Source organism: Hydractinia symbiolongicarpus, chromosome 3 (genome assembly GCF_029227915.1).
Source record: "Hydractinia symbiolongicarpus strain clone_291-10 chromosome 3, HSymV2.1, whole genome shotgun sequence".
Classification (NCBI taxonomy): Eukaryota; Metazoa; Cnidaria; class Hydrozoa; order Anthoathecata; family Hydractiniidae; genus Hydractinia; species Hydractinia symbiolongicarpus.
Window position 1 is genome coordinate 25,114,708 of NC_079877.1, and position 26,645 is coordinate 25,141,352.

The following is a 26,645-nucleotide window of genomic DNA, read 5'->3' on the forward strand; positions in this document are numbered from 1 at the left end:
TTCGCAAATAGATAATTTAAATTTTGAAAAATATAATAAACACTTGACATTTAACTTTCGGTTGGTTTTATTCGGGAGAATACTACGCAAATAAGATGTGAATGTACGTTTTGACATTAAAAGTATTAAAAATCATGAGGTTTTTTAATCACGTTAACGCATAGTCTGAACGAAGAATGACAAATGTAACAAATTTGTTCACACTCGCTCAGCGAGGTTAGGATAAACACTAGCTACTTACAAATATTATCATATTTTCGAAACTAAAAAAATATATACATCGCTGCTAGTTACCTACCTACAATCCACGTTTTAAAATATTAAAAAAACTAACAAAAACCGAGACCAAACGTGTATTTTTTTATAAAGAACAAAGGGAAAAATAAACAGATAAAGAACAATTCCGTTTTACTTTCTGTTATGGTGTAGGAGATTTTGCCGAACTGTCAGAAGGAAAAGAGATTTAGGTGGTAGCAGATCTTAGGTTTCTTAAACTTTCAGGAAACACGCTTGATGGTTCTTATAAAAGAATAAATATTGGCTATATTTCTTACACTGCGAAATAAAATTATTATAAAAGTCATAAAATACTTCATTTAGAAGATGAAAAAAATAATTAAACATCTTTTTCAAATCGCTGACTCATTCGGACAGGAAAAAACACAAATAAAGGCACCACTGAAGAGCTCGGCATGTAAAACATGTCTCCACATATTCACGAATGTGTGTACCTTTTAACCTATAAGGTAAAGGTGCATCGAGCAAAAATTGTTTTCAGGATGTCGTGATTACAATAATCACATGTTTGATCATGTGATTACGACTTATCATACCAACCCGTACACCGTTTAGCTGCTTTCTGCCAGGTTTTATGTAAGCTAAGATATTTTACTTGCATTTCTAAGTCAGGGCGAAAGTACGATCTTGGCCTGTCTAGTTTCATCAACTCTTTCTTATCCTTCCATATACCTAAAATACCGACATAGATTTTTCGTTAGGCGGCCGCAATAAAGCATTCACTAGCAAATTTTAAACGCTCTCTACCTGGCTTACGTGTGCTAAAGTAGTAACTTAGCAGCCGGACGCAGAGTAATAAATATTTGACCCTTCTGGTCATGTTTAAAAAATGAGGAAAAAACTGCCTTAAGTTTGTCAACGAATGTAGGTAATTTCAGCTTCAGCAAAAAAATGGTGAAAGTAATTACATGACGCAGAGTGAAGGAGCGCTTGGAAATATTATAGCGAATCATCCTTTAGTTTTTATGTTATTAATTCTTCAGCATCAAACAGTTTAACAGCCAATAACATCATTACTTTTTTAAAACTTCAAAAGCGTACTATTATAAACCACAACCCTAGCAGACACACACAGGTAGACATTCTTCCACACTTTCATCTTTTTTAAAATACAAGTTTTAATTACCTGCTCCTAAGCCAGCTAAATATACGGCACCGAGCAGGGACACGTCATGTTCCTGTGTCTTCTCGATAACACAACCAGTTAAAGAGCTGATCAGTTTCATCAGAAAATCGTTATTCGTCACCCCTCCGCTCACCCTATGGAAAGACGGAATGATCTAACGAAAAATATAAAATCTAAAAACGTTACCTTTCTCGAATGTCTCGAAAAAATTGTTTCCCCTTATAAACAAAGCGTAAACTTGTCGAAACAATGTGAAAATTAACGCAAACTTGTAACGAGAACCTACTTGATATTAGAATGAAATGGCATCTTCGTTTCGTCAATGACAACTCGATACAGCTCGTAAAACCTGCACAAAATAAACATATACCTTATATAAACATATTTTGCGGAGTACTTAAGTGAAGTTGCTCGGCTAATGTAAGTTATGTTATATGCCCTTCAATACTTTCATCCATACTTTTGTGCAATATTGTTGTTTGAGGGTGGCAATATATCCATTTTACCACAAGCGAAGAAACGCTAAGTCGCAAAAAACCCGTTAAAACCAAACACTAACCGAAAGTGCTGTTATTGTTTTAACCACGTGATCAAGATTAGCATACTCTACTATTCTACAATACTACTTACCACAAATATTTTGGTGCATGGTTTCACTTACGTAATAAAAATGTTGAGAACAAAAGCTGTTAAATAAGTGAATTGTGGCCACGCTTGTAAACACAATAAGTCAAATGACTTCCCATTGCTTTTGTTTGGTCAACTTTAATTTGGAATTTTGCAAGCTTTCATCGGACAGCAACTTAAATTTAAAACTCAACTAGTATTTAGTTGACGAGGCCAGTAATATTGAAGCTTTTCTAAAAATTATTGTTGAGCGTATTCAAAAGAGTACATGTTGTTAAGGTTCTAATAACCCGAACAGACAGATCAGTATCACGTTTAACATCTGGATAAGGATAACGATGTTTAACTCCGAAATCAACAAACGAAATGGTAATTACATGAAACCGATTCCCTCCAAAATAGCTCGAACAATCTGAGCTTTTGTTGTACTTCTGTTGATACCAATCATACCAGCGCATGCAAATGGATCTTGAAAAGGTGCCTAAACAATAAAAAAGGTGCCTAAAACAACAACAAAGGTGCCTAAAACAACAACAAAGGTGCCTAGATAAAATGAAATACAACGGAAGAGAATTAAATCAGGGTGTCTCGCATTTTTTTGTTTGAACAATTTTCATGAGTCTGCCGTTTTTGAAAAATAAACCCTGGGTGTAATCAATGTGGTCAAAAAGAACCCAAAATGGTATTTCCAGAAATTTAAACCACCGGAAGGGGAAGTATTTATAACGTTGCAAACACAACGAGTTACTACAAAACAACGTATGATAACTAAACAGAAATGTTTCTTTAAAATAATTCGAAGCTTATCTTTGGAAGATGACAGATCTCTAAATTTTTTAAGACAAAATAAGACAAAATGAATTGATACTTCTATATATTTTTTGTCAGTTGAAGTTTATTACCTTATTTTTAGCTCTCATTTTAATGTCATCCATGCCAAACCCAATAGTAAACAATACCGACTTTATAGACTGGTCATTGTATTGATATTATTTCATGTTGTCAATTAGCGTTTTTAAAAACAATTCAGTGCAAATGACTTCCCTTTTCCCTTTTAAGGCTTAACTTAGGAGTACAGAAGATCAATCAAACATTATTTACTCACAGGCAATCCAAGAAAACCAGGAACAAAGTAGACGCCGTCTGAATCTGAAAAAAATATTGATACCCATTTATAAAATTGGCAGCCTCAATATATTCTGTTCCACTATCAAAATTTGTTGCAAACACGGCTTTCCCCTAGTACTAATAGTTTCCTTTCTACTTCAAACTTAATTTCAGTAAAAATATTTGTCATGAGAGCAGCCAACGATGGTGTGGTGTAGTTTCCTTTCTACTTCAAACTTAATTTCAGTAAAAATATTTGTCATGAGAACAGCCAACAATGGTGTGGTGGTAGCACATTCAACTCATAATTATAAGGTCGCTGGTTCGAGTCCCACGGTGGCGCACTTTCTAATACAGTGCATTTAATTCTTTTCGAGGCATGAAACGGTGGCGCGAAAGTAGTATGACTTGCACATACAGAACAAATAATACTGACAAAATCTGAAGCATAGTAGTCCCCTCAGACAGATTAATAGGTGATTCCATTTTGTTGACAAACTGATACAATGTGCTGTGTTAACGGTGGTGTAGTGGTGGCGCATTTAATTTCCAATCATGCTTAAACGCAACTCCACTTTCCTTAAATGCTTTTTGAGACACTGAGTCACTGGCTGACCTCCAATCAAAATATTTATTAATGCCTGATGGGTAATGTAAAAAAAAATACGTTCGCAAAAAAAAACTTAGGGAATATGGGGTTGGATTTGCCTAGAACACTCTTATTCACATAAAAAAAATGCAAAATTAAAGCAAAATACATCGCAAATTTAAAAATGTACCTTTAACTGATTGAGCAATATCAGAAGTGTCTGATACATCGTCGAAAAACCCTGAAAATAATAAAAAGAATGATTAAAACATGTGGCTAGTAACATAGTTTCCTTCTTTCAAGAATAAACAGACGAACAGTCCGAAAGAAAGACAGTCCGAAAGACAGACAGTCCTACGGACAGACAGACAAATGATTTAGGGATGTTGTTTTCGGAAAACAATTTGCAGTTAAAGGTTTTTGGGAAGATAAAAATTGCGATTTTACAACATTTTTCATCAATTTCGATCTAGTTTTACGAATTTCACACGTCCGCTAGATTTATCTTAGATGGAGAAGAATGCGATACGTTTCAGGCTTTTGCATTACTCATCATCCTTACCAACCTACTATATCAACACGTGTTCTTATTTGATACTGAATCCTTCAAAAAACAATCTAATCTGGGTCTAGTTTTAACTGAATTTTTTCTGCAAACTACCCTTAATATCAAAACACTAAAGATAGCAAAGGTTTCAGACAGTAAAAGAACTCTACAAAATGACCAACCAGACTGGATGTAGATTTTGCCTCACCCATATTTTGTGCCCATTCTAAGCTCGGTCCAACTCCACCCAGATTTCCTTCGCACAAATACGTGAGTTCCTCTTTCATTTGCCATCCAACTTGTGGAAATACACCTAAAATACAAAGCAAACTTATGCAACTTTTTTTATCGATTGAGAATACAAAAACTAACTTTTCTTAAGTTTATGGAAATTTATTCTGTACTTTCCTGGACTTTTGAAGAAGAAATGCAAAATAACATACTTTAAAACGGTACGAAATACAAACAAACGGTATGAAATGCGAACAAACGGCATAAAATATGAACAAACGGTACGAAATACAAACAAACGGTACGAAATATAAACAAATGGCACGGAATTCAAACGAACGGTACGAAATACAAACAAACGGTACGAAATATAAACAAATGGCACGGAATTCAAATGAACGGTACGAAATACAAACGTCTTCCTCCTAGACATCGGGTTGACATTTCAGTACATGTTTCGAATTGCCAATCATTCAAAAAACAATCACAAATAATTAACAAATATAGGCCACGTTATACCCAGAGAAAAAATATCGACAAAAAAGAAAAAAAGAAAAATAAGTGAAATGAAATAGATCGGAAAAAATTTCAGAAACTTGACCTTAAATAGAAGAATTACTGCCGACGAAAAAAACATACCATGAATCGAGGCGTGCGCATACGTTCCTATATTTATTGTAAAAAAACATCCGGTACCAATCGTACAAGAAGTTTCACCAGGTTCGAATGACAACTGACCAAATGCACCAGCTTGTGTGTCGGCAACCTAAAGTAGGCAACCTGATTTTTCTAAAGGTCGATTTACACTACATGGAAGCATTTCCTTCAGATGTAAATAAGAGTGTATTATAATTCCTCTTGCAAAAAAGAATAACATTTTTTGGGAAGTGTAAAGATTATGACACACGAGACAATGAGTGAAACAAACACACTTGTTACAAAAGCTAAGAATTTTAGCATCGGCTCAAGTGTTCTTATTTTGTTCTTATTTTAAACATTTTTTTATGTTAATTTACAGTACATGATTTTTTTTATTCAGGGATCCATAAAAGTTATTTGTTGTGGAAAAAGGAAGAGACACGCTTTCATAACATAAGAAATAAAAATCCAAGAAAAGAAAACTACAATAACTTGTTTGTTGCATATTTCAATTTATTTTAAAGAGCTTTTTTCTACCAAAAATATGACTTCGTTTCTTCTGATCCCTTCTTACATAAATTACGATAATTAGCTAAATGAAATTAAGCAACCATTAGCAACTTTAGATCTAGATATTGACCAGAAAATCATCAACTTAAGTCTGATCAAAATCCTTAGTTGCTTATAAAAAATATCGTAAATTAGTGCTAAAATGTACAAATTTTGGTTTTGCGAAAAATTTGTCTTTCTAACATAAATTTGTCTTTCTAACATAAATCTGTCTTTCTAACATAAATTTGTCTTTACAACATAAATTTGTCTTTCTAACATAAATTTGTCTTTCTAACATAAATTTGTCTTTGTAACATAAATTTGTCTTTGTAACATAAATTTGTCTTTCTAACATAAATTTGTCTTTCTAACATAAATTTGTCTTTCTAACATAAATTTGTCTTTCTAACATAAATTTGTCTTTCTAAGCCCCTATCGAATGTTTTCAGAAATATTATTTTCATTATTTTTGTTTTCACCCATTCCCAGCGTACATAGAAAACAAATTCTTTTCATAAACAATCAATTCACATGAACTTACCACAGCTGTGAGAGGAATCTTCGCGCCAAAAATATCTTCATCAATATCGCAAATATGGCCGCTGAAACACAGTTAAACAGAAACATTTAGAACATGCATATAGATGGCTTACCATTGTTTGCAAACGTTTACAGGAACTTGTAGTTTTTGTACATGCGCACATGCTTATAGATAAAAAAACAGGACTATGGGGTAAAATGACTATTATTGAAATTCATACAGATTTTTTAAAAGCGCAAGATCCAAAGATTAATTACATTTTTTTAAAACAAAGTTTCACCAAGGAAATATTTCTTTTTTTAAATGGATTTATTTGACTCGTGTGGTGTGTTGTTAATTATTTCCTACCTACAGGAATGAGTGTGCATGTTCATTGTTCTCAACGCACAATCAAAACATTACATCGCACAAAAAGTGATCTGTTAACAAAAAAATACTGTTTGCAGCCTTACAGTTATAGATACTGAGCTCAGAATTCGGCAATGAACCCTGTTACCTTTTGTTTATTGAGTCATTGTTTAAAATGGTTGAAACAAATGTGAAAAAAAGATATGCCGCTATCGTTAAATTTCTATAGAATGTAGAAATTGGAGAACAGTCATACCTTGTGTCGCATAACGACGGGAACATACACAATGGCGCGTTCAGAAGGAGTGGAACAATAGCACTCCATTGTAGCTAAAAAACAAATCAAACCATGACCTAGCATGAATGTATATTTTTAAACAGCCGTTTTTTATTATAAGAACGTTTAAATTTCAGCAGAGGTGCTTTTTTTTACACATTTTCAGCCTAGAGTGCTCTTATACGTGTCCTTGTTCTTATTTCTCTTTTAAATGGATATAAGAATTTGTCCTGTTGTCCTGAATTTGATTATTCCGTTACGTAAATGACTCCCTTAAGGAGCCATTAAGTTGATTTATATTTAGAATATATCATTATGTAAAAAACGAGCTTTAATTCCATTAGGGAATTCATTGTTCTTTATATATATATATACCGTAACATTTTATTCACTTGCGAGTTGCGTTAGTGAAAGGAATCACAATTTGTAATTGTTGAAAGAGACACATCACAAATAAAAGCTTCTTCACTGCGCAAACAATCCAAACATAAAGATTACTAATTTTGACAACGAGAAGCTGAAAAGGGCGTTTAGCAGACGTTTAGCTGCTGTCATCGAAATTTCCTGTAGAGCTGTGGACCTGCTGGGAAAACAGTCAAGGCTCTAGTTACATCATTTCTGATATATACATTAACCTACGCTGTTTGCTGAGTTGCTGTACTGATCCTGAGTTTGCTGCTTGCTGACTGTGTTTGCTGCTTGCTGAGTCGATCCTGTTTGTAAGAACTTTAACTTTCACTGTTGTTCGAAATTTCCTGTAGAGCTGTGGACCTGCTGGGAATGCAGTCAAGGCTCTAGTTATATCATTTCTGATATATACATTAACCTACGCTGTTTGCTGAGTTGCTGTACTGATCCTGAGTTTGCTGCTTGCTGACTGTGTTTGCTGCTTGCTGAGTCGATCCTGTTTGTAAGAACTTTAACTTTCACTGTTGTTCGAAATTTCCTGTAGAGCTGTGGACCTGCTTGGAATGCAGTTAAGGCTCTAGTTACAATTATTGCCGATATATATACATTAACTTTACGCTGTTTGCTGAGTTGTTGTACTGATCCTGTTTGCTTTTCCAGAGTTGCTGTACTGCTGCAATGACGGAGCCACAGAAAGATCTTTTGTATCAAGATCGTTCTGAACAAAATATGAATGTCCTGAAAAGACAACGTAGTGGAAAAAAAGGCTCTATCACAAAGAGAATCCAACAAGAAGAAGAGCTTTTACAAGAAAGAGGAAGCCGCACACGAATTAATTCGTTATTTCAAAGTCTTTTGGTGGTTCAAAGAGAAGCGAAGGAGATAAACCAAGCATTAGAAGATCTTGGGAAAGACACAGAAGAATGGATGGATGACATAAACCTATCCATCGACAATTGCAAGTCAAAATTAGATGAATATTTTGACCAAAGACAACACGATGCACCATCTGAAGATGGGAGAGCTTGGTTAATGGATGAGTTTGGGAAGTCCGTGAAAAAAACACTTATGCTTATGCACAACTCACCTCCGAATTTTCCCGGCTATCAACAACCGATCCATCCACAAATGTACATCTTGGATCTATGGTAACATCCAATCCTACAACCTACTACGAACTTGAATTTGGAAATGGACAGACACGCAGAACACCATTTGGAACACAATATTCTACTGTTATGACATCTCAGCCGCCTACAACAACTGGACCTACACATGGAGCTGTACCAAAATTGCATAGAAAAGTAGATCCTACGCCATTCCACACTTCAACACAAGTAAGACAACAGCCATTGGAAAACAATCAGGTGGACTCACGGATTGATTCTGTAGATGCAAAGATACCACCATCACCATCTGACACAAAGGTAGAAGATTCGCTGTTGTCATGGTTTGTCTAACAAGTACTACCTCGCATCAGAATACCTTGGTTTGACGGAACTCTCCATCGCAAGGCTAATGACTACAATGTTTGTCGGATATGCAACGAAAAACATCCATTTTTCAAATGTCCAACATACGACGGAACTCTCCATCGCAAGGCTAATGACTACAATGTTTGTCGGATATGCAACGAAAAACATCCATTTAAATGTCCAACATACAAGGAAATGGATCCAGAGAAACGATTTCAGGCTGCGAAGAAACTTAAGATGTGCTACAACTGTTTAAAACAAGACCATTTCACCTCGAAATGCACATCAAAAAACAGCTGCTTAGAATCCGGTTGCTCAGAAAGACACCACACAACGCTGCATAAATACTTTGTTGGTGAAAAGAAAGACAATGAACCTCCAAAGAAAGAAGATCAGCCAACATTTCAAGTGGAAACCCAGATCTCTAGTCAATTAAAGAAAACCGTTTTTCTTGCTGTAGTACCTGTCAAGTTAATTGGTTTGGACTCAACTTGACAACAACGTACGCTCTTCTCGATTCTGGCAGTCAAAGTACCCTTCTCAGTCGAAATGTTGCTGAAAAACTGAAATTGAAGACGAAAAGCAAAATAATATCAATCAGTACGATAAATGATACTGTTAATGAGATTAAAGTAAAGGAGACGAAGCTGAATGCGAAATCTACACCAGGCGAAATAAACGTACAGATTGATCAATGCTACATCGTTCCAAAAACACACTTTCACATGCCTGCGCAAATATATCCTGAGGATATATCTCGTTTCGAGCACATTAAAGGAATTAAACTTCACAGCGTACAAAGCGGTCAGATTGGTATATTGATTGGTGCAAATGTTCTGTCTGTGCACATACCGCTTGATGTGAGAACCGGAATTGGATCAAAGTCATCAGCCATAAAAACCGTATTTGGTTGGACGCTTTTCGGACCACATAGCCGCATTGGCAATCCTTTCGTAAATAAATTGCATCTGGAATCAAAGGAAAGTATTCATGACGCTAAGGTTGTGGGAACAAGATTCAATTGGGAATGTGAACGACATGGATCCTGCGCCATCTATTAATAAAATCTGTCTGCATAAACTTGATCTACAGACCAGATTTGACTGCGGAAAGTACGAAGTCCCTATGCTTTGGCAGGAGAGCGTTATTCTTCCTAACAATCGTGCAACGGCAGAGAAGAGGTTTGCACCCCTACTTCAAAGACTAAGGAAGGACTCAAATCTGCATAAATAGTATAAAGATAATATGTCATACTACCAATAAGACCTGGTATTTACCTCATCATCCGGTTTTCAACCCAAACAAGCCTGGAAAAATTAGAGTGGTATTCGATGCCGCATCAAAACACGATGATCGCAGTCTAAATGATGTTCTGCTACGTGGTCCAGACTTGTTAAACAACCTCACGGGAGTTTTAAGGAGGTTTCGTCTATACCCAATTGCAATTTCTGCTGATATAGAAGAAATGTTTCTCCAAGTGAAAGTGAATGACCTAGACAAAGACTCCTTGAGATTTCTGTGGAAGGAGGACATAATGTCAGAAGCGCAACCCGATACCAATCAGATGACGGTACACATTTTTGGCGCCAAGGATTCATCGACATGTGCAAACTATGCATTAAAACGATGTGGAAGAGACAATTTTGACAAAGTGAATGCCGCAGCAGTTGAAAGCATCCTGAAGTCCTTTTACGTGGATGATCTACTAAAATCCGTCAATGATGTGGAAAGTGGAAAAAGGTTGTGTCTTCATTTGATTGAATCTATGAAGCTTGGTGGATTTAGACTGACAAAGTTTGTTAGTAACAATAAAGACGTGCTAAATGTATTACCGGAGGAATTGGTATCACCAGTAAAAGACGTAAAAGTTAACACAGGCGAGATTGTAAGAGCACTTGGAGTGAAGTGGGAAATCAAGCCGGATACCTTTACCTTTACATCAAGTATTCATAACGACACCAAAACAAAGTGAGGAATCCTGATTTTTATCAGTTCAATATTTGACCCATTGGGGTTCATATCGCCTTATATTTCCGCCATATTTAGAAATATGGCGTGAAAACACAGATTGGGACGAGGAAGTTAGCAGCACTATACAAATTGCATGGAAAAAATGGCAACATGGTCTGCAATCCTTGGAGAAATTCAAAATCGAAAGGTGCTACAAAACCAATTTTACAACCAAATTGCAGTTGCCTATGGCGCAGTTGCCTACTTGAGGATTGGGGCTGAACCTGCTAAAATAAGCCTCGTGATGTCAAAGGGAAGAGTTGCATCAACGAAGCCACAAACCCTTCCAAGACTTGAACTTAATGCCGGCACACTTGCAGTAAGGCTGTACAGATTCATCATAAAAGAAATCGATTTACCAATTGAAGAAGTTTATTTCTGGAGTGATTCGACATTGACACTTCAGTATATTAAAAATGAGAAAAGTCGATATAAAACCTTTATTGCAAATCGAGTTTCCGAAATCCGAGAAGTAACAAATCCCTCGCAGTGGTATCACTTACCTGGCGATGAAAATCCAGCTGATGTCATCACAAGAGGGGTCTACAATATGCACGAGCTAGAACTTGCAGACGGCAAAAGATCTTGGAAGTCTGGCCCGAATTTTTTGCAGGGCAACGAAAACCTTTGGCCATAGAAATACTCCCATTGGATCCTGATGATAAAGAAATCAAGGGGAAAACAGTTTTAATTATTGCGGCTGACAAAAAAGAAATGGTAGTCAGTTACGAAAATTATTCTTCATTCGATAAACTAATCAGGATCATAGGTTGGATTGACCGTATTGTAAAAAACTGCCGTAGGAAGGTGAAATTAATGATGCCGCTATTATCACAGGAGGAGATTACGAATGCTAAGAGAGTCGTATTTCGTGACGCCCAAATACCGTTCAGACAAGAGATTCACCAAATCAGGGATGGATCTGCTGTATCGAAGAAAAGTAAACTTGCTCCATTTAAACCATTTCTTGATGAAAGTGGAATCATCAGAATAGGAGGAAGACTGAAGAATGCTCAAATTCCATTTGATGCCAAGCACCAAATTATCCTACCAAGCAACCATGTCGCACAATTAGTTATCAGGAAACACCACTTTAGGTGCGGGCATGCAGGAGTTAACCAAGTGTTGTCCGAAGTGAGGCAAACACTGTGGATCTTAAATGGTCGCGTAGCAGTAAAACGCGTGATCCAAAAATGCATCGACTGCCAGAAGTTTAGGTCAAAGGCTAAAATCTCAGTGATGGCGGATCTCCCAAAACATAGAGTGGACTTGGAAGAGCCTCCCTTTACAAATACGGGAGTAAACTTTTTTGGACCGCTATTGATAAAGCAGGGGAGAAAGAGACTCAAGCGATGGGTGTCGTTGTTTACATGCATGACAATTCGTTGCGTACATCTCAAGCTTAGAATCGGATGACTTTCTAAACTCGTTACAAAGATTCATCAGTAGGAGGCAAAAGCCAAAATTGATAATTTCCGATTGCGGCACAAATTTTAAAGATGCTTCGAACGAACTTAAGCAAGAGCTGAAAAAACTGGGTCATCAAAAGGTTGAAAATTATTGTTTCTGCCTAAAAATTGAATGGAGATTTAACCCACCATCTGCTCCCCACATGGGCGGCGCTTGGGAGCGACTTGTACGAACAGTGAAAACCACAATGAAATTTCTGACTAAGGATCTAGTTTTGACCGATTTCCAGCTGATGACTCTGTTGGCGGAGACGGAAAATATCGTCAATAGCCGACCACTTACACCAGTTAGTGACGATCCCAGCGATTTTCAAGCTTTGACTCTAAATCATCTTCTGAAAGGGTTTGGAAGTCCCAATTCTTCACTGTATTTAGACAAAAATGCTGATCTTCCACAAAGTTTCAGAAGACGATGGAAGCGTATTCAAGTACTGGTAAACTATTTCTGGATCCGCTGGAGAAAGGAATACTTGCCAACACTAACGAAACGATTAAAATGGCAAGATGAAAGTCGAAACATCAAAATTGACGAATTGGTTCTGATCGAAACAGACTCGCCGAGAGGACAGTGGCCGCTAGTAATTATGGTAAAAGGAATTGCAGGAAGAGATGGAAAAGTGAGAATGGCAGAAATTAAAACAAAAAATGGTACATATCTTCGACCCGTGGCGAAACTCCGACGTCTAGAGCTTAATTAACTTCGCCAAGGGGAGGGATATATAAGAATTTGTCCTGTTGTCCTGAATTTGATTATTCCGTTATGTCAATGACTCCCTTAAGGAGCCATTAAGTTGATTTATATTTAGAATATATCATTATGTAAAAAACGAGATTTAATTTCATTAGGGAATTCATTTTTCTTTATATATATATATACCGTAACATTTTATTCACTTGCGAGTTGCGTTAGTGAAAGGAATCACAATTTGTAATTGTTGAAAGGGACACATCGCAAATAAAAGCTTCTTCACTGCGCAAACAATCCAAACAATGGATGATGTTATAATGCTAAAGAGAATAATTGTTTTTAAGTAATTCTAAAGTCAAAACTTCTCGTTCGCAGTAATCTATAAATAAAGTACGTTCTTAATATTTTTTTCTTAATCTCTTAGTCTTTGGCCTCAGCGTCAACGTTCTAATAAACAAGCTTCTTATAACAAAAATATGAAGTCAAGAAATTCTTCTGAAGCAAACAGTAATCACACTTACAATGTATGGATCAAACATTCCTGTTCCACTAGCATTTGATGCGTCTGATACGTGAAGTCGACCTATAATGACGAATAATGCATACCATACGTGAACATATCCACCAATCAAATAAGTGATAGCTTCAATGGGTGTTTCAAGGCCTATTGCAACACTTTAAATTTGCGGTAAACTTAGGTAGTCTTAATATAACCTGTTAAAATTCGCACAGGTCAATAATTCATGTAGCTTAATTTCGCCGTTTTGAATCGCGCTTCTGGATATAACTGACAACAAACAACAGAAAAAATGGTTACTAAGCATTAACATATCGAACTAAATTGAACATCGCTTAATTAGCATAATCAGTTTGGAGTTACAAAACTACTTATAAAACGTTATAGTAGACTAGTCGGTGGCCCGTAGATAAATCCAGAGGTTCGTACGTCCCTTATTTACCGCATTTCTCGTGTGTCTCGCTACGTATTATAATATAGATAACTTGTACATTTTGTTTTACTACGAATTTCAGCATAAGATAAACTACATGCCATGTAAATCAAATTCACCTGGCATGAAGTTTAAACATTAAGAAAATAGCCTTTAATATTATATTAAAGTAGCGTACTACTTCAATATATTATATTAAAGGCTATTTTTTTGCAACATAGGTTTTTAGTACGGTCCCTCTAAGTTCATTTGGTATAAATCATGTTTACATGAACATTCAGACCAAAAATAAAGTTTCATCTCATCCCCGAGATGAAACTGTATTAAAAGGCTGCAATAACACTGGGTACATCCACTTTGCATTTAACTTCAAAGAAACATTCCAATACCTTTAAAATTTAAACCCCAAAGCCTTAAGTAACCCGTCAGAGTCATTGTCATAGTAACCTCCCTCATAGCCATTGTCATAGTAACCCATAGTAACCCGTCATACTCATTGCCACATTATTTTAATGGATCTTCATTCCATAAAAAGCTTTTTCACACTCTTTGAGAACTCGAGTTTGAATTCCTACCTTTTGTTAGTTTCCAAATGATGTAGGTGTCAAGTGTGCCAAATAATAAGCTGCCATCATGTGCAGCTTGACGAATCTAAACAATTAATGTCTCTATGCTGAAATGATGTGTTATAACACAGCAAATTGCATTTTCTTATTCATAACTAAGTCTATGGTAGAAATATATTTTATTTTAAATTTCAGCATGAGCATCTTTTATTGCTTGGCATCCACCAAATTAAGTTTAAAATATGATTATAATGACGTACAAGAATAATTTTAGTTTCTAACGCAACACCAACCAGTCATTTTATCATTGGGCCCACTATAAAAACCTAAATCTTAAGATGAATTTCCTTATCAGCAACACTTAATTTGATTTTTTTTTTCTGAATACTTATACAGAACAAGATCTTCAATATATATATGAACATATATAAAACGAACTGCTATCAATGGCCGTTCTGTTGAATAAATACAGATAAAAAATTATTTATTAGGCATCTCATAGTGGGATGAAGATAAGAAAATTTTGGTTCGAACATTTTCAGATGATTTGAAAAATCTCTTTCCAGATTAATTGCATGTGACATTAGTGGCTAAACAAATTTTGATTTAAAAGAATGTGTTTGACTCTAAACCTGAAAATATAATTTGCAATTTTACAGCATTTCTTAAAAAAAGTCCAATTTTTCTTTTTTACTTTGGTCATCCATATTACTGTAAACACTCGTACTAATGTTCTAGTTATGGTGGCGCAGCATCTTTGCACATTGTTTTTAGAAAAGATAAGATAGTGCCTTGAGGTAAGAGTGAAACCTTATTCCTGCACAAATAAACTTGGAAAATGAAAATAAATTTCAATTAGAGATTAACTTTGGTTAAACAGCACATACAAAGAAGTAGAAATATTACTCGCAAACAAATAAGCTATACCTCCGGGTTGGAGTCAAGAAACCAAGCTAACTTCATGGATGCCTGAAGTTTAAAACATATATAATTAGTCAAAAATAGCATACACATTTTTGGTAATGTTGCTTGCATAGTTTTTTCTGAGATCTGAAGAGACACAAACAATCCCCTTACCTGATTGATTTGGTATTTTAGGATTTTCATTACCAAAAACTTCGCTTGTCTTAAGAACGTGTAAAGTATACTCCCTAAAACGTTGGTGGTCTAAAAACAACAGATGTAACATGACTGTTCGGACATATTCATTCATTACAACAAAGTCAATTTTAAACAGGACGGTTTTTTAAAAAATAAACTTTTGAGGTGTGAAAAAATGCTTTTGTCATTAAAAATGTACGTCTATTTTTTTATTTTACTTTATTTTAAATGAAACTCAAGGTATAAAACGATGTTAGACTTACATAATAGAGTGTCATTTTGGCAAAAAATTATGTTAATCAATTCACGCTTATAATATCTATGCATTGATAAAGTTTGAATGCACATTCCTTAACAGGTCTAAAATTACTGATGACAGAAAATGTCAAAAATTGCTATTACTTAAACATGACATCATAATTTGTGCAGCCTTGAGAACGAAAAGAGCTTTTTCAAAAGAATTGTTAGCCGACATTTTAAGCTCTATAATATAAGTTTATACCTCAGGAGGTTCCCTTTAAGCAAATGAAAATTGTAAAAAATATGTCATAAGCTGCCCTTTTAAATTGCCAGAGTAAATAAACATCTTAAATCAACGATTGGTAGGTACCTTTAAAAGCCATGCTTTGTTGTAGTTTTCCACTTCTTTACTGCATCTTCTATCTTGCCAACTGATAAAATTACTACACACTTCACCAGTCTGTCTAGACCGAAAAAAAAACATTACAACACGTTTGCACACAGCTAATCAGAATTGACGAATTTTCTTGCTGTGATGTACACGTTGCTGAGTTTTAGCAACGTGTAGGAATAAGTCTGACGCAACACCTATATCCAGTCAATTAGATTGTTTATTGTGATAAAAATATTACTTGTCACATGTGTGTGGAAGTAAAACAAGGATTTCATTGCTTCCCGGGTCTTCCCCTGCATGTTTAAGTTGAAGAAATTTTATTGCTTAATCTAGGTTTTCTTTTACTTTATTTTTAACTTAAAGTTGCACAATTGGACGTACTTATCCCATAAAACAATTGTTCCTCTTTGGCATGAAAATCCAAAAGCTTCAATCTTTGATGCAGGAATGTCACTTTCTGAAAACAAAATATATAAACGTATTAAATATAGGCTTAAAATTTTATAAAAAATGGTATCATTTTGCTAAGAAACATCTAAATCTCATTCCTCACTGTCTTTGTGCAAGCATTAAAGCTTAGCCATATATATTTATTTATTCTTTTTACTTTAATTGCAGAAACTTTCGCAAATGTGAAAAAACTTTGTTCCCACAAAATTTCGCAAGCATAAATTTTTACGAAAAACACCATTTAACATTTTTAAATCTAAAAGGTATGCTTTTATTATCTAAGCATAACATAGAACTGAAATGGACTCTTCTTGGCCAGAAATTCTTTGTTTAGCAATAGAGATGCATAAATACAGGAAAACTCAGTCCAACTCAGTTTAAAAAACAGTCATTGGTCATTAGCCTTTGTTAGCAAAAAAATAAGGGTAAAAAACTTGATGACAGTGATAACATATACAAATCTTAGATAAAGTTATATACACACTTGTAAAGGTTGCATTCACTGCATCAATAAACAAATCCCAAATGGCATCAGGATTTATCTCAACAGCACCAGGTTCAGGATGAACGTAAGGTACCTAAAAGAAACTTTGTATGATACGTCTTACGAATGCCTACAAATCAGGTTATTGTGCTCCATTAAACAGAATTTTCCATTGATGCAAAGTATATCGTAGCTGGAAAAGTTTGTTTTGTTGAAGCAGTTTGAAAGCAATCAGTCCGGATATCTATTTTGCATGAAACCCAAACTTTAGTTTTTTAAAAAAAATTTAACAACAAGTTTAAGGATAACTGTCAAAAAAATACCTACTGCAAATACAGCATTATCGTTGTTACTGCATTCTTTTTTGTATACATGTATGCTATACAATGGTTTACAACAAAAATGTTATTGTGTTTTTCAACTTTGTCTTAGCTCTCTGGTAATAGTTAAACTCATTCAGAAAAATTGATTTTAATGTAATTCGTTACCTTGACTGTAGAAGCAGCAATCAGATCGGCATTTTGATCATAGATTTTCACAGAGAGAGTAGTGCTTCCAAAATCCACGCCTAGAATATATCTTGGTTCTTCACTTCCACTCATTTAATCCAGAAAACAACTTATATTCTTATTCAATGTCCATTATTTATTCAGTCTTCCTAGATAACAAGCAAACAAAATATCTTTCTATATTTTCAACATTCTGTTTTAAACCTATTGCACCTTTTAATAAATAAAACATGTCTAATTAACCCAAAATAACCAATCATTTAGTATAGACCATGTATAATTATTATTTAACTGTAACATGATAATGGCAATTTATAAACATAAAAAATTATAAAACCATAAAACTTCAGATAAGTAAGAACTTCACATAAGCCTTGCTCTAACTCACAAAAAGTTGGACTTGATTTATTTTCATTGAAATATTCATAAAATATTTTTATACTAATAATACTAACAAGTTAAAAAGGATTAATGATTCAAACTTTTCATGATCATATTTCCTGATAGTTTAGAAACACTTGCATAAATAATAAATTGCATATAATTACTGGCTAGAAAATTTAAAAAAAATATAAACACTGCAAAAACAAGCAAATATAATTTGTCACAGTTACATGTACATTAGCAATAACTTCAGCATAAAGTGACAAAAATGTTTTAAAATTGCCTTTTTTGTAAATGGTTTATAGTATGTTAGCGAGGACTGAACACACAATAACTTTTCACTTCTGTTTTGATGCCGTTTTACGGTATTTCTTTATAGTTAATTATATCTATATTATTTTTGATTTCTTGAACCAAACGATCCGCTGTCATTATAGGTGTCTTAACTTGTGGAGTCCGATAAGAAACATAGGGTTTCATCTAAACAACAAAGGCATACATAAAAATTCAGAAACCCGGCTACTTTTTCAACATGTTGAAACTTAGTCATCACACATGATGACCAAATTCCAACATGATGACCTGCTATTCAGGTACTGCAGTTAAAAAGCCACAAATTAGTGTGCAAAGAAAAGAAAAAAAACATATTCTACTTTTACTTCTTTCTACTGATTGTCTAAAAGTGACACATCAAGAACTAAACAGAGTAAAGGAAAGAGCATTTTATTCTTCTCACCTCGAATCCAGAAAGATCAGGTACAATGAATTCAGGCACTTTCTTCTGAACAATTTTGTAGCCACCTACCAAAGAAAAAGTAAAAAATTTCAATTTAAAAATTTGACCTTTGTGATGAAATAAAGCATTTTTTAAATTTAATTTTAACTTTTTTTAATGGAAAGTTCTAAAATAGATCACAAACTTTTTATTAATCCAGTGACTTCATCAATCAAAATTAACATAAAAAAAGTTAATCAAATAGCAGAGAATAAGATGGACTTATGTGAGGCTTGAATAAGGGGGGTAAATAAATATCTTTTTTACCATGTACATCAGGGTTCTGTACTTAGTCCTTTGTTGTTTGTTCTAGTCTTAGAAGCGCTGTCGATGGAGTTCAGAACAGGTTGTCCATGGGACTTGCAAGCATTGGGTACATAAGAAGTGCAGTAGTATTAGTGGAAGGTTAAGAGCTGACATTCAGTTTGTATGCAAGCATTGCAAAGGTGAGATTATAGAGAATGAAGTATTTCCAGCTTTAATGATGTACAACAGTTGCTCGTTAGAGATAGTTGAGAACTTCTGTTACTTAGGTGATATGTTGGGCAGTGAAGGGGGTGTTGGAAGAAATGTTACTTGCAGGATAGGTTCTGCTTGGAAAAAGTTCAGAGAGTTACTTCCTTTGTTGACTAGCAGAGTCCTGTCAATTGAGGTAAAAGGTAGGTTATATGAGGCCTGTATAAGAAGTGTTATGTTGTACGGTAGTGATACATGGGCAGTGAAGCAGGAAGATCTTGACCGTTTAGAAAGGAATGATATGAGAATGGTTAGGTGGATGTGTAACGCCAGTCTGAGAGACAGAAAGAGTTCAGATGAGCTAAGAAGCAGGCTAAGTCTCCGTAGAATTAAATATGTTATCCAGATAAGAAGATTGAATTAGCTGGGGCACTTGGAAAGAATGGAGGAGGATAATTGGGTAAGAAAGTGTAGAGACTTGATAGTTCCTGGGGCAAAGCCCAGAGGCAGACCGAGAAAGACTTGGCAGGAGGTTATAAGGACAGACTTGATACGGAGGAAGTTGAGTTTAGATCTAAAACAGTCTAGATCAGATTGGAAGAGGGTCATCAATATACCCCGTCCAACCCATGCTAGCATAGAAAACGGACATTAAGCCGAGAATGATGAATGATGATGATGACTTAACTATGACATCATGCTCAAAATTAGCCCGAAGAAAACTCACAGGGGAATGCCTGTCATACATATTTCTGGCATCACTATTCTGTGCATACTTACCTCCTGTTAACATGAAGTTTATTTAAATTTAATTGGACTGGGATTGTTTATTATTATTGTGATTATAATGGTGTTTTTAATTACAAAACCAACAGATTTTAAATTGCCTCACAGACAGACAGACACCGAATATTAAAGATAATATAGTTAATTACAACAAAGCAAACAGAAATAAAAAGAATTCCTGGTAAAAAGACTTACCCCATTTTGTATGAAAACCTGGATTTCTTACGCCTCGCCCTAAAAACATAAACAAACACCAAAAGTAGCAGTTTTCAACAGACAAATACCTTTTTACTGGTAAAGTTTAAATAAAAAAAATAACCAGTTTAAATATATTTTAAATTATTCATATTTTTTAAAAAAAATTTAAGAAGCTTTAACATGCCAGCAAATTATAATTCAGCATAAAATGGTAAAATGTAATAATAAAATTGAGGTCATATATTCAGCCATTGACGTAAAGAACTATATTAAAAAACTTGTTCAAATTACGTCAGAGCACTTTCTTTTCAACTTTCTGATAAATTTTTAATAAAATTATTAATTTTTTTCTGTCTTTAAATAACTTTTGCAATGCTATTAATATGAAAAAAAAATAGTTGCATGTAACAGGTTTGAATTAGTAATACAAAGTCAGTTTGCAAGGATTTGCTGACTGGGGAGAAAAAAACTTCTTAAATGATTACTTTATTACAACAACCAATATAGATGTAGGTGATACAAATAATTGATGAAAAAAACAGGAAATCATAATTTTATTATTTCTGTAAAATGATTCGCAAAGACATCATTTTGATTCACAATTTGCTAATTTGAACCCTAATGTTATGCTTCTCAAAATACCAAAATATTTTGTAATTCGTTATAAATTGCAAAAAAGCTATTTCTGTTCTTTAGATATTCACGTTTAAAAACTTTAAATTATTCCACGTTGTCCCAACATATTTTTTGACTTGTTATTAAGGGTTACAGAACGAGAAACAAAATAGAAATAAAAAGTAAATATAATTTTATATAGCCTTTCGTTTTGTTTCTGCAACTCTTATAAGTTTAACAATTAACATAAAAAAAATATTGATAATTTATGCAGAATAAATAAATGTTTTAAAATGGAAGAAAGATTTTGAGAATGAAAAGAGTTTTTTCAAAAACCTTGCTGAGCAAAAGAATTTCAAAAGGCTTGCTAAGTAAATTTTTAAGCTCTGATACCCTTCTATAAATTTTATGCTTTTCTCAGATTTGTAAATTATGCATGATGAAATATAAGTGTAACAAAATCTTTTACCTTTATAAAAATTTTTGTTTCCATGCTTGCCGGTCATGACACGTCGAGTGGCACCAAATAAAATTTTACTTAATTGCATTGTGAACTTGACTAATTACAAAACAACAAACACATTATATATGTATCTATACTATTTAATACAAAGCTAAGGTCAGCATGCTAAAAAACAACTCTATAGTACTGACCTAAATGAGTTCAATTTACTGGATGATTACAAAGCCTTTGTGTTTGACACAATCATGGAGACATTTTTTCTTTGAAAGTCGTTTTAATCCATTTTTTTCAAGCATGTTTAATTCATTGAAATGACATAGCCTTAGTGATAGAACAGAAAGACAGGAATCTTTTCTCAGTATTATTGCAGAGTGTTTGAATCTAAATTTCTTTTGTAATTGTTTAGAAAAACTTCAAAACAATGTAACATAATCATCTCTATTAAATATATTATTATATTTTCCTTTTAAATTCTCCTGTTAACAATAAAGTAGAAACAAAATAATACAAGTACATGTAACATATCCTCTCCATTGCTGCAATTCACTTTAAAATACACCCTTTACATATAAGATAATGAAAGTTTTAATACAGTAATTTAAAAGAGAAACTTTTTAGCATTGTTGTTGATACAAAAGTTTTTGTTTGTTATTAAATTAAATCACACAACAAGCAAAGTATTTTATTATTTAAAATTTTTTAAAATTAGTTTTTTTGTCAAATGTGTCAATAAACAGCTCTATGCCCCAAAAAATATTCCAAATTATCTAGTAGGCAGTACTAATTAAAAATTCTTTTTTTTGTCTATATGCATCTTTTTAAAATAAAATGAATAAAACAATCTTGGGCTGGCGTGATGGCAGAAAAATGTTAGTTTATATCGGTCATTTAAAAAAAGTTGTAACCAGAGTTCTTCAATGAAATGGAAGGTCAAATGAATTTTAGGTTTTAATTGAATTTTGTATTCTCTAAAAATCCATTTTTTTACAAAAATGTTTAAAAATTTACATATTTCAATTTTTTTAAACCTGTGATAATGTAACTTGCAAGTCCCTTAAAACACACAATCATGTAGCCCATAGTTAACTAAGCTTTCTTCAAGGATATCATATTCAGTTTCTCGCAAACGAAAGCTTGGACGCAAACATGTCAGAGCAAATCCCAAAAATTCAAATTCGTCTCATAGCAAACCCTGAATTACAATCAATCAATGAGTACAAAGTTGTTGTTGACCCAGCCAACTTTTACTCGTTTCCTCATCTTGCTCTTTTAAATAATACAAGAATAATTATATTTGTATGGGTGAGTGAGACCATTTGCACTCAAAACAAAGAATTTTCTGATATTGACCATGTGAACAAAGAACAATAGAATTAACCAATAAGAAATGTGGCCAGTATTCTGACCACAAAAAAATTATTTGAGACCCAGTGTTATTTTGCCACCTCAACTAATCCAATTTCCTGGTGGTAAGAACAATTATGCTGGATCCCCATGTGAAACTGAAGTATACCGTATAAGCTCAGTGCTAACTTTTTAAAAGTAGGCCTAAAAATCACAGAACTTCTTTGTGAAACTGTTCTAACCTGGCTGCGCCAAGCCTTATAAAATCATTTGAAAACTGTCAAAACAGGTGTTAGCTAAGTTTAAACATCACATGATTTCTTTTGAAAACTATTAAACCTGGCTGTGATAAGTCTTATATTACTGTATTTCATTTAAAAACTGTCAAAACAGAGTTTTCCTGAACTTAAGAAATCATAGTGCTTTTTTAAAAAATAAAACAAGGAGATTGTGTAAAACCCAACAATGTCCTAATTCAATCAAAAAGAAATTAAAAAAAAAGAATAGCGTAAATTATACTGTTTGCTTTTCGTGCACCCTAGTGAGTTCTGCATAAGTACAATATTAAAAATGTGCAAGTATTTTTGGCATCCTCGTATGTGCAGTATACTTGTAACATACTCGCAGAAGTTACTCATACCAGTAGTTTAATACTGGTGCATAGTTACTTGTGATCGGTAGTGTATGTTAAAAAGAAATGACTTGCAATCTGTTAATTCAAACCACTGTGCTAAGTTAATCATATTGTACAAAGATGGTTAGTGCATTTCCTAATTGCTTTATGCATGTGGCAACCATCCTATATAGGATGGTCCATACATCCATCTTCAATAAAAAACAGTGTTTGGATAGGCAAGGCAAATTCTCGTTAGTAGATACTTCTTATCTTTTCCATGACCAGTGATTCCTCAAATTCTATTTGCTATGCAACGGTGGTACAATTGCGCCAGGCCTCATTTCAGCAGATCCGATTTAGCAAACCAAAATTTTTACCCATGACTTGTCACAAAGAAACTTGAAAATTGATATTAAGGTAACTTACATTGATACTCTGTAATATCTTTTATTCATTTTTGCACTTTAAAAATTGGCATAATAAAACTGTTTTTTGACCTTGTTTTTAGGTATTGGAAAATCTGATTTTTGCAGTTAATTGATTGATTGATTCATACCAACTAATGAAGATAAATCACTATTACAGTATCCATGACATTAAGCATAAGGTCGATCCATGTCCATCGACAATGAGAACACGTTTTCCCAAATGCTTTGTCTTTGAAACAAAAAGCATTTAGAACCAAGCGATAAATAATTCGCCTTTTCTGCATAAATGACACTGGGGTAAGATTTTTCAAAAATAATCATGACTTAACCACTAGCTGACACACACCATTGAACAGTGACATGGTCACAACTTCCTTTTGCTTGTGAGAATGCATGCTTAGACTCCTTTCGAATAACAACTTTGCCTTTTCTAAGCTCCATGTTCAGGACGGACTTATCCACATTAAAAATGTTAGCAGGTCTGTTAATTAGGTTGGTGGTTTCAAGGAAGGATTTTATTTTTGCTAAATATTCTGGCTTGCCATTCCAGCACACCCCCGATCCAACTTATCTGGCTTCCCCACAGTTAAATCTTTCACATGCCTCTTTTTAAATTTATTCCACCAAGTACCACCGGGACCGTTTTCCAGTTTGAATGTCTTGTCCTTTCCGGATCTTTTTGTTATGACCAAAGGAAAAGATTTAATTAGCGCAAAGGAAACACCCTCTCCGCCATGAACCTTATGTATTTGATCAGGGCCGCTTCTACATTTAGATGGACCGACTTGCTGGATGTCTCCCACTAATTTTACCATTAGGGTTTTTCGCGGTATCCCTGTTTCATATTTAAAATATCGAATGTTTATCTTTTGAACTTATATTAACAAAATTATTCTGCTTATATTGCTTTAAAAAAAATCAATGATTGACAAGATATGGATGGATATATGTGTTTCATATCTAATATACCTGAGTGTCCCTTAGATAACCTTGTGGAAAAGAAAAACTACAAATCCCAGCATGCTTTTAGAGCGGAGAAGCCTTTACACTGCACTTACTCGGCATATACATACAGAACAAATGTAAAACAATTTCACCATCTACCAGAAATTATTCTAAAGCATAAAAATTGCTTGAATTAATTGTGTTTAGGCTAATTACAATATTTAAAGACCTGGAATGGCCGTTTAAAACGATCAAATAGCTTACAATTAAATAAAACCATCTGGCGAAATTGTACCTTGGATGGCGAAATTGTATCACTCCAGGTCTCATGCGGGCAGTTAGAATTTAACTTTATTCCTAATTTTCGGTCAACAGAAGTATTTGATCTTTAAAAAAGCCATAACAGGGTGGCGTATTGACAAGGGCAAGGTAAATACTAATGTTTTTCATAAATGTGTAAAGCCAGTATGAGAGACAGAAAGAGTTCAGATGAGCTAAGAAGCAGGCTAAGTATCCGTAGAATTAAAGATGTTATCCAGATAAGAAGATTGAATTGGCTGGGGCACTTGGAAAGAATGGAGGGGAATAATTGGGTATAAAAGTGTAGAGACTTGATAGTTCCTGGGGCAAAGCCCAGAGGCAGACCAAGAAATACTTGGCAGAAGGTTATAAAAACAGACTTGATACAGAGCAATTGAGTTTAGATCTAACACAGGCTAGATCAGATTGGAAGAGGGACATTAATATACCCTGTCCAACCCATGCTAGCATGGAAAATGGACGTTAAGCCGAGAATGATGATGATGATAAAAACTGCCAATAAGCTGCATACGCCACAAAAAGTGTGGGTGTTCTCGGGTGATTTTAGCATTTTTAAAAAAATTCAAGCATTAGCCCGAAAAATTCTGCATAGACCCAAACAATGCCCGGAAAAAACTCAAAGATTCACCACAAATGATTCAAAAACTATAAATAACAAAATAAATCTACTATGTGGTAGCAAAACCCTTTAACTGTTTTTGATGGTTTTTGATAAGATTTACTTGATAAATAAATTAATAAACTTTATTAACTCCTTTCTCTTCAAGCGCGTTCTTCCAACTGTCGTCCGCATGGCACAGTACTGGAAAAAGGTGGTTTAACATCGCGCTTCTCGTATCGGGATGGTATTCTCGACCCGCGATAGACGTTTTTTTACTTTCAAATTGTATCGAGAGAGCTTCGCGATGCATCCACCTCGATGTCATTCTCGAAGCTATCGAGGCCATTAACACTTTTTCATAACAGAACTATATATTTTAAAAATAAGAGTGTATTGGACAATGATCGCGGATGTTTACTTCATTTGTGTTATATTTTTTTAACTTATGCATAACAATCTAGGGTATACAGCTAGCGTTAATCTTTCTTTTTTAGATCACATTTTAAAAATTTAAGAACTAAGAACGGCGATAGAAAAGCTTTGTTAGATCGCATTTTAAAAATTTACGAACAAAGAACAGCGATAGAAAAGTTTTTTTAGATCGCATTTTAAAAGTTTAAGAACAAAATGCGGTGATAGAAATGCTTTTTTAGATCGAAGTTAAAAAGTTTATAAAAGAAATCCAGCGATAGAAATGTTTTTTAAGATCGCATTTTAAAAGCTTAAGAACGAAATGTGGCGATAGAAATGTTTTTTTAGATCGAATTTTAAAAGTTTTTATAAAGGAAAAGCGATAATAGAAATGCTTTTTTAGATCAAATTTTAAAAGTTTAAGAACAAAAAGCATAGAAATGCTGTTTTAGATCGCGTTTTAAAAGTTCAAGAACGAAAAGCGGCGACATAAAAAGCTTCGTTAGAGACCACATTTTCAAAGTTTAAGGATGAAAGTAGCGTTAGAAAAAAAACATTGAAAAAGTAATGCGCTAGAATTACTTTAATAAATACGAAAGTTTAAAATTTTCTTATAATATACACCTATTTAAATAAAAAAAAAGATAAAGCAGAGATGTGTTTGAAATAAAAAAAAC

General features: G+C 34.0%; 2 protein-coding genes across 4 annotated transcripts; both read right to left on the reverse strand.

Annotated features, from left to right (window-relative positions):
* Positions 1-237: 237 nt before the first annotated feature.
* Positions 238-17,795, reverse strand: LOC130636432 (putative glycerol kinase 5). Of its 3 annotated transcripts, XM_057446155.1 has the most exons (19): positions 17,605-17,794; positions 17,117-17,210; positions 16,564-16,639; positions 16,159-16,252; positions 15,525-15,614; positions 15,375-15,416; positions 14,457-14,532; positions 13,453-13,514; positions 6,861-6,934; positions 6,257-6,317; positions 5,164-5,290; positions 4,502-4,606; positions 3,937-3,987; positions 3,156-3,199; positions 2,428-2,531; positions 1,710-1,772; positions 1,424-1,557; positions 838-969; positions 238-739 (listed from the first exon to the last, which is right to left on the reverse strand). In XM_057446155.1, exons 1-19 carry the CDS (start codon positions 17,716-17,718, stop codon positions 735-737), a joined length of 1,548 nt encoding a protein of 515 aa, XP_057302138.1. In that variant the 5' UTR covers positions 17,719-17,794; the 3' UTR covers positions 238-734. The 3 variants fall into 3 exon arrangements, with proteins under 3 accessions (XP_057302138.1, XP_057302137.1, XP_057302139.1); XM_057446154.1 differs by having other exon boundaries at positions 238-969; XM_057446156.1 differs by lacking the exons at positions 238-739; positions 838-969; positions 1,424-1,557; positions 1,710-1,772 and adding an exon at positions 1,779-2,283 and having other exon boundaries at positions 17,605-17,795.
* Positions 17,796-18,029: 234 nt separating this feature from the next.
* LOC130636437 (39S ribosomal protein L41-A, mitochondrial-like) lies at positions 18,030-21,456 on the reverse strand. Its single transcript, XM_057446162.1, has 4 exons — positions 21,309-21,456; positions 20,222-20,260; positions 18,746-18,810; positions 18,030-18,489 (listed from the first exon to the last, which is right to left on the reverse strand). Exons 1-4 carry the CDS (start codon positions 21,385-21,387, stop codon positions 18,370-18,372), a joined length of 303 nt encoding a protein of 100 aa, XP_057302145.1. The 5' UTR covers positions 21,388-21,456; the 3' UTR covers positions 18,030-18,369.
* Between the last annotated feature and the right edge of the window lie 5,189 nt (positions 21,457-26,645).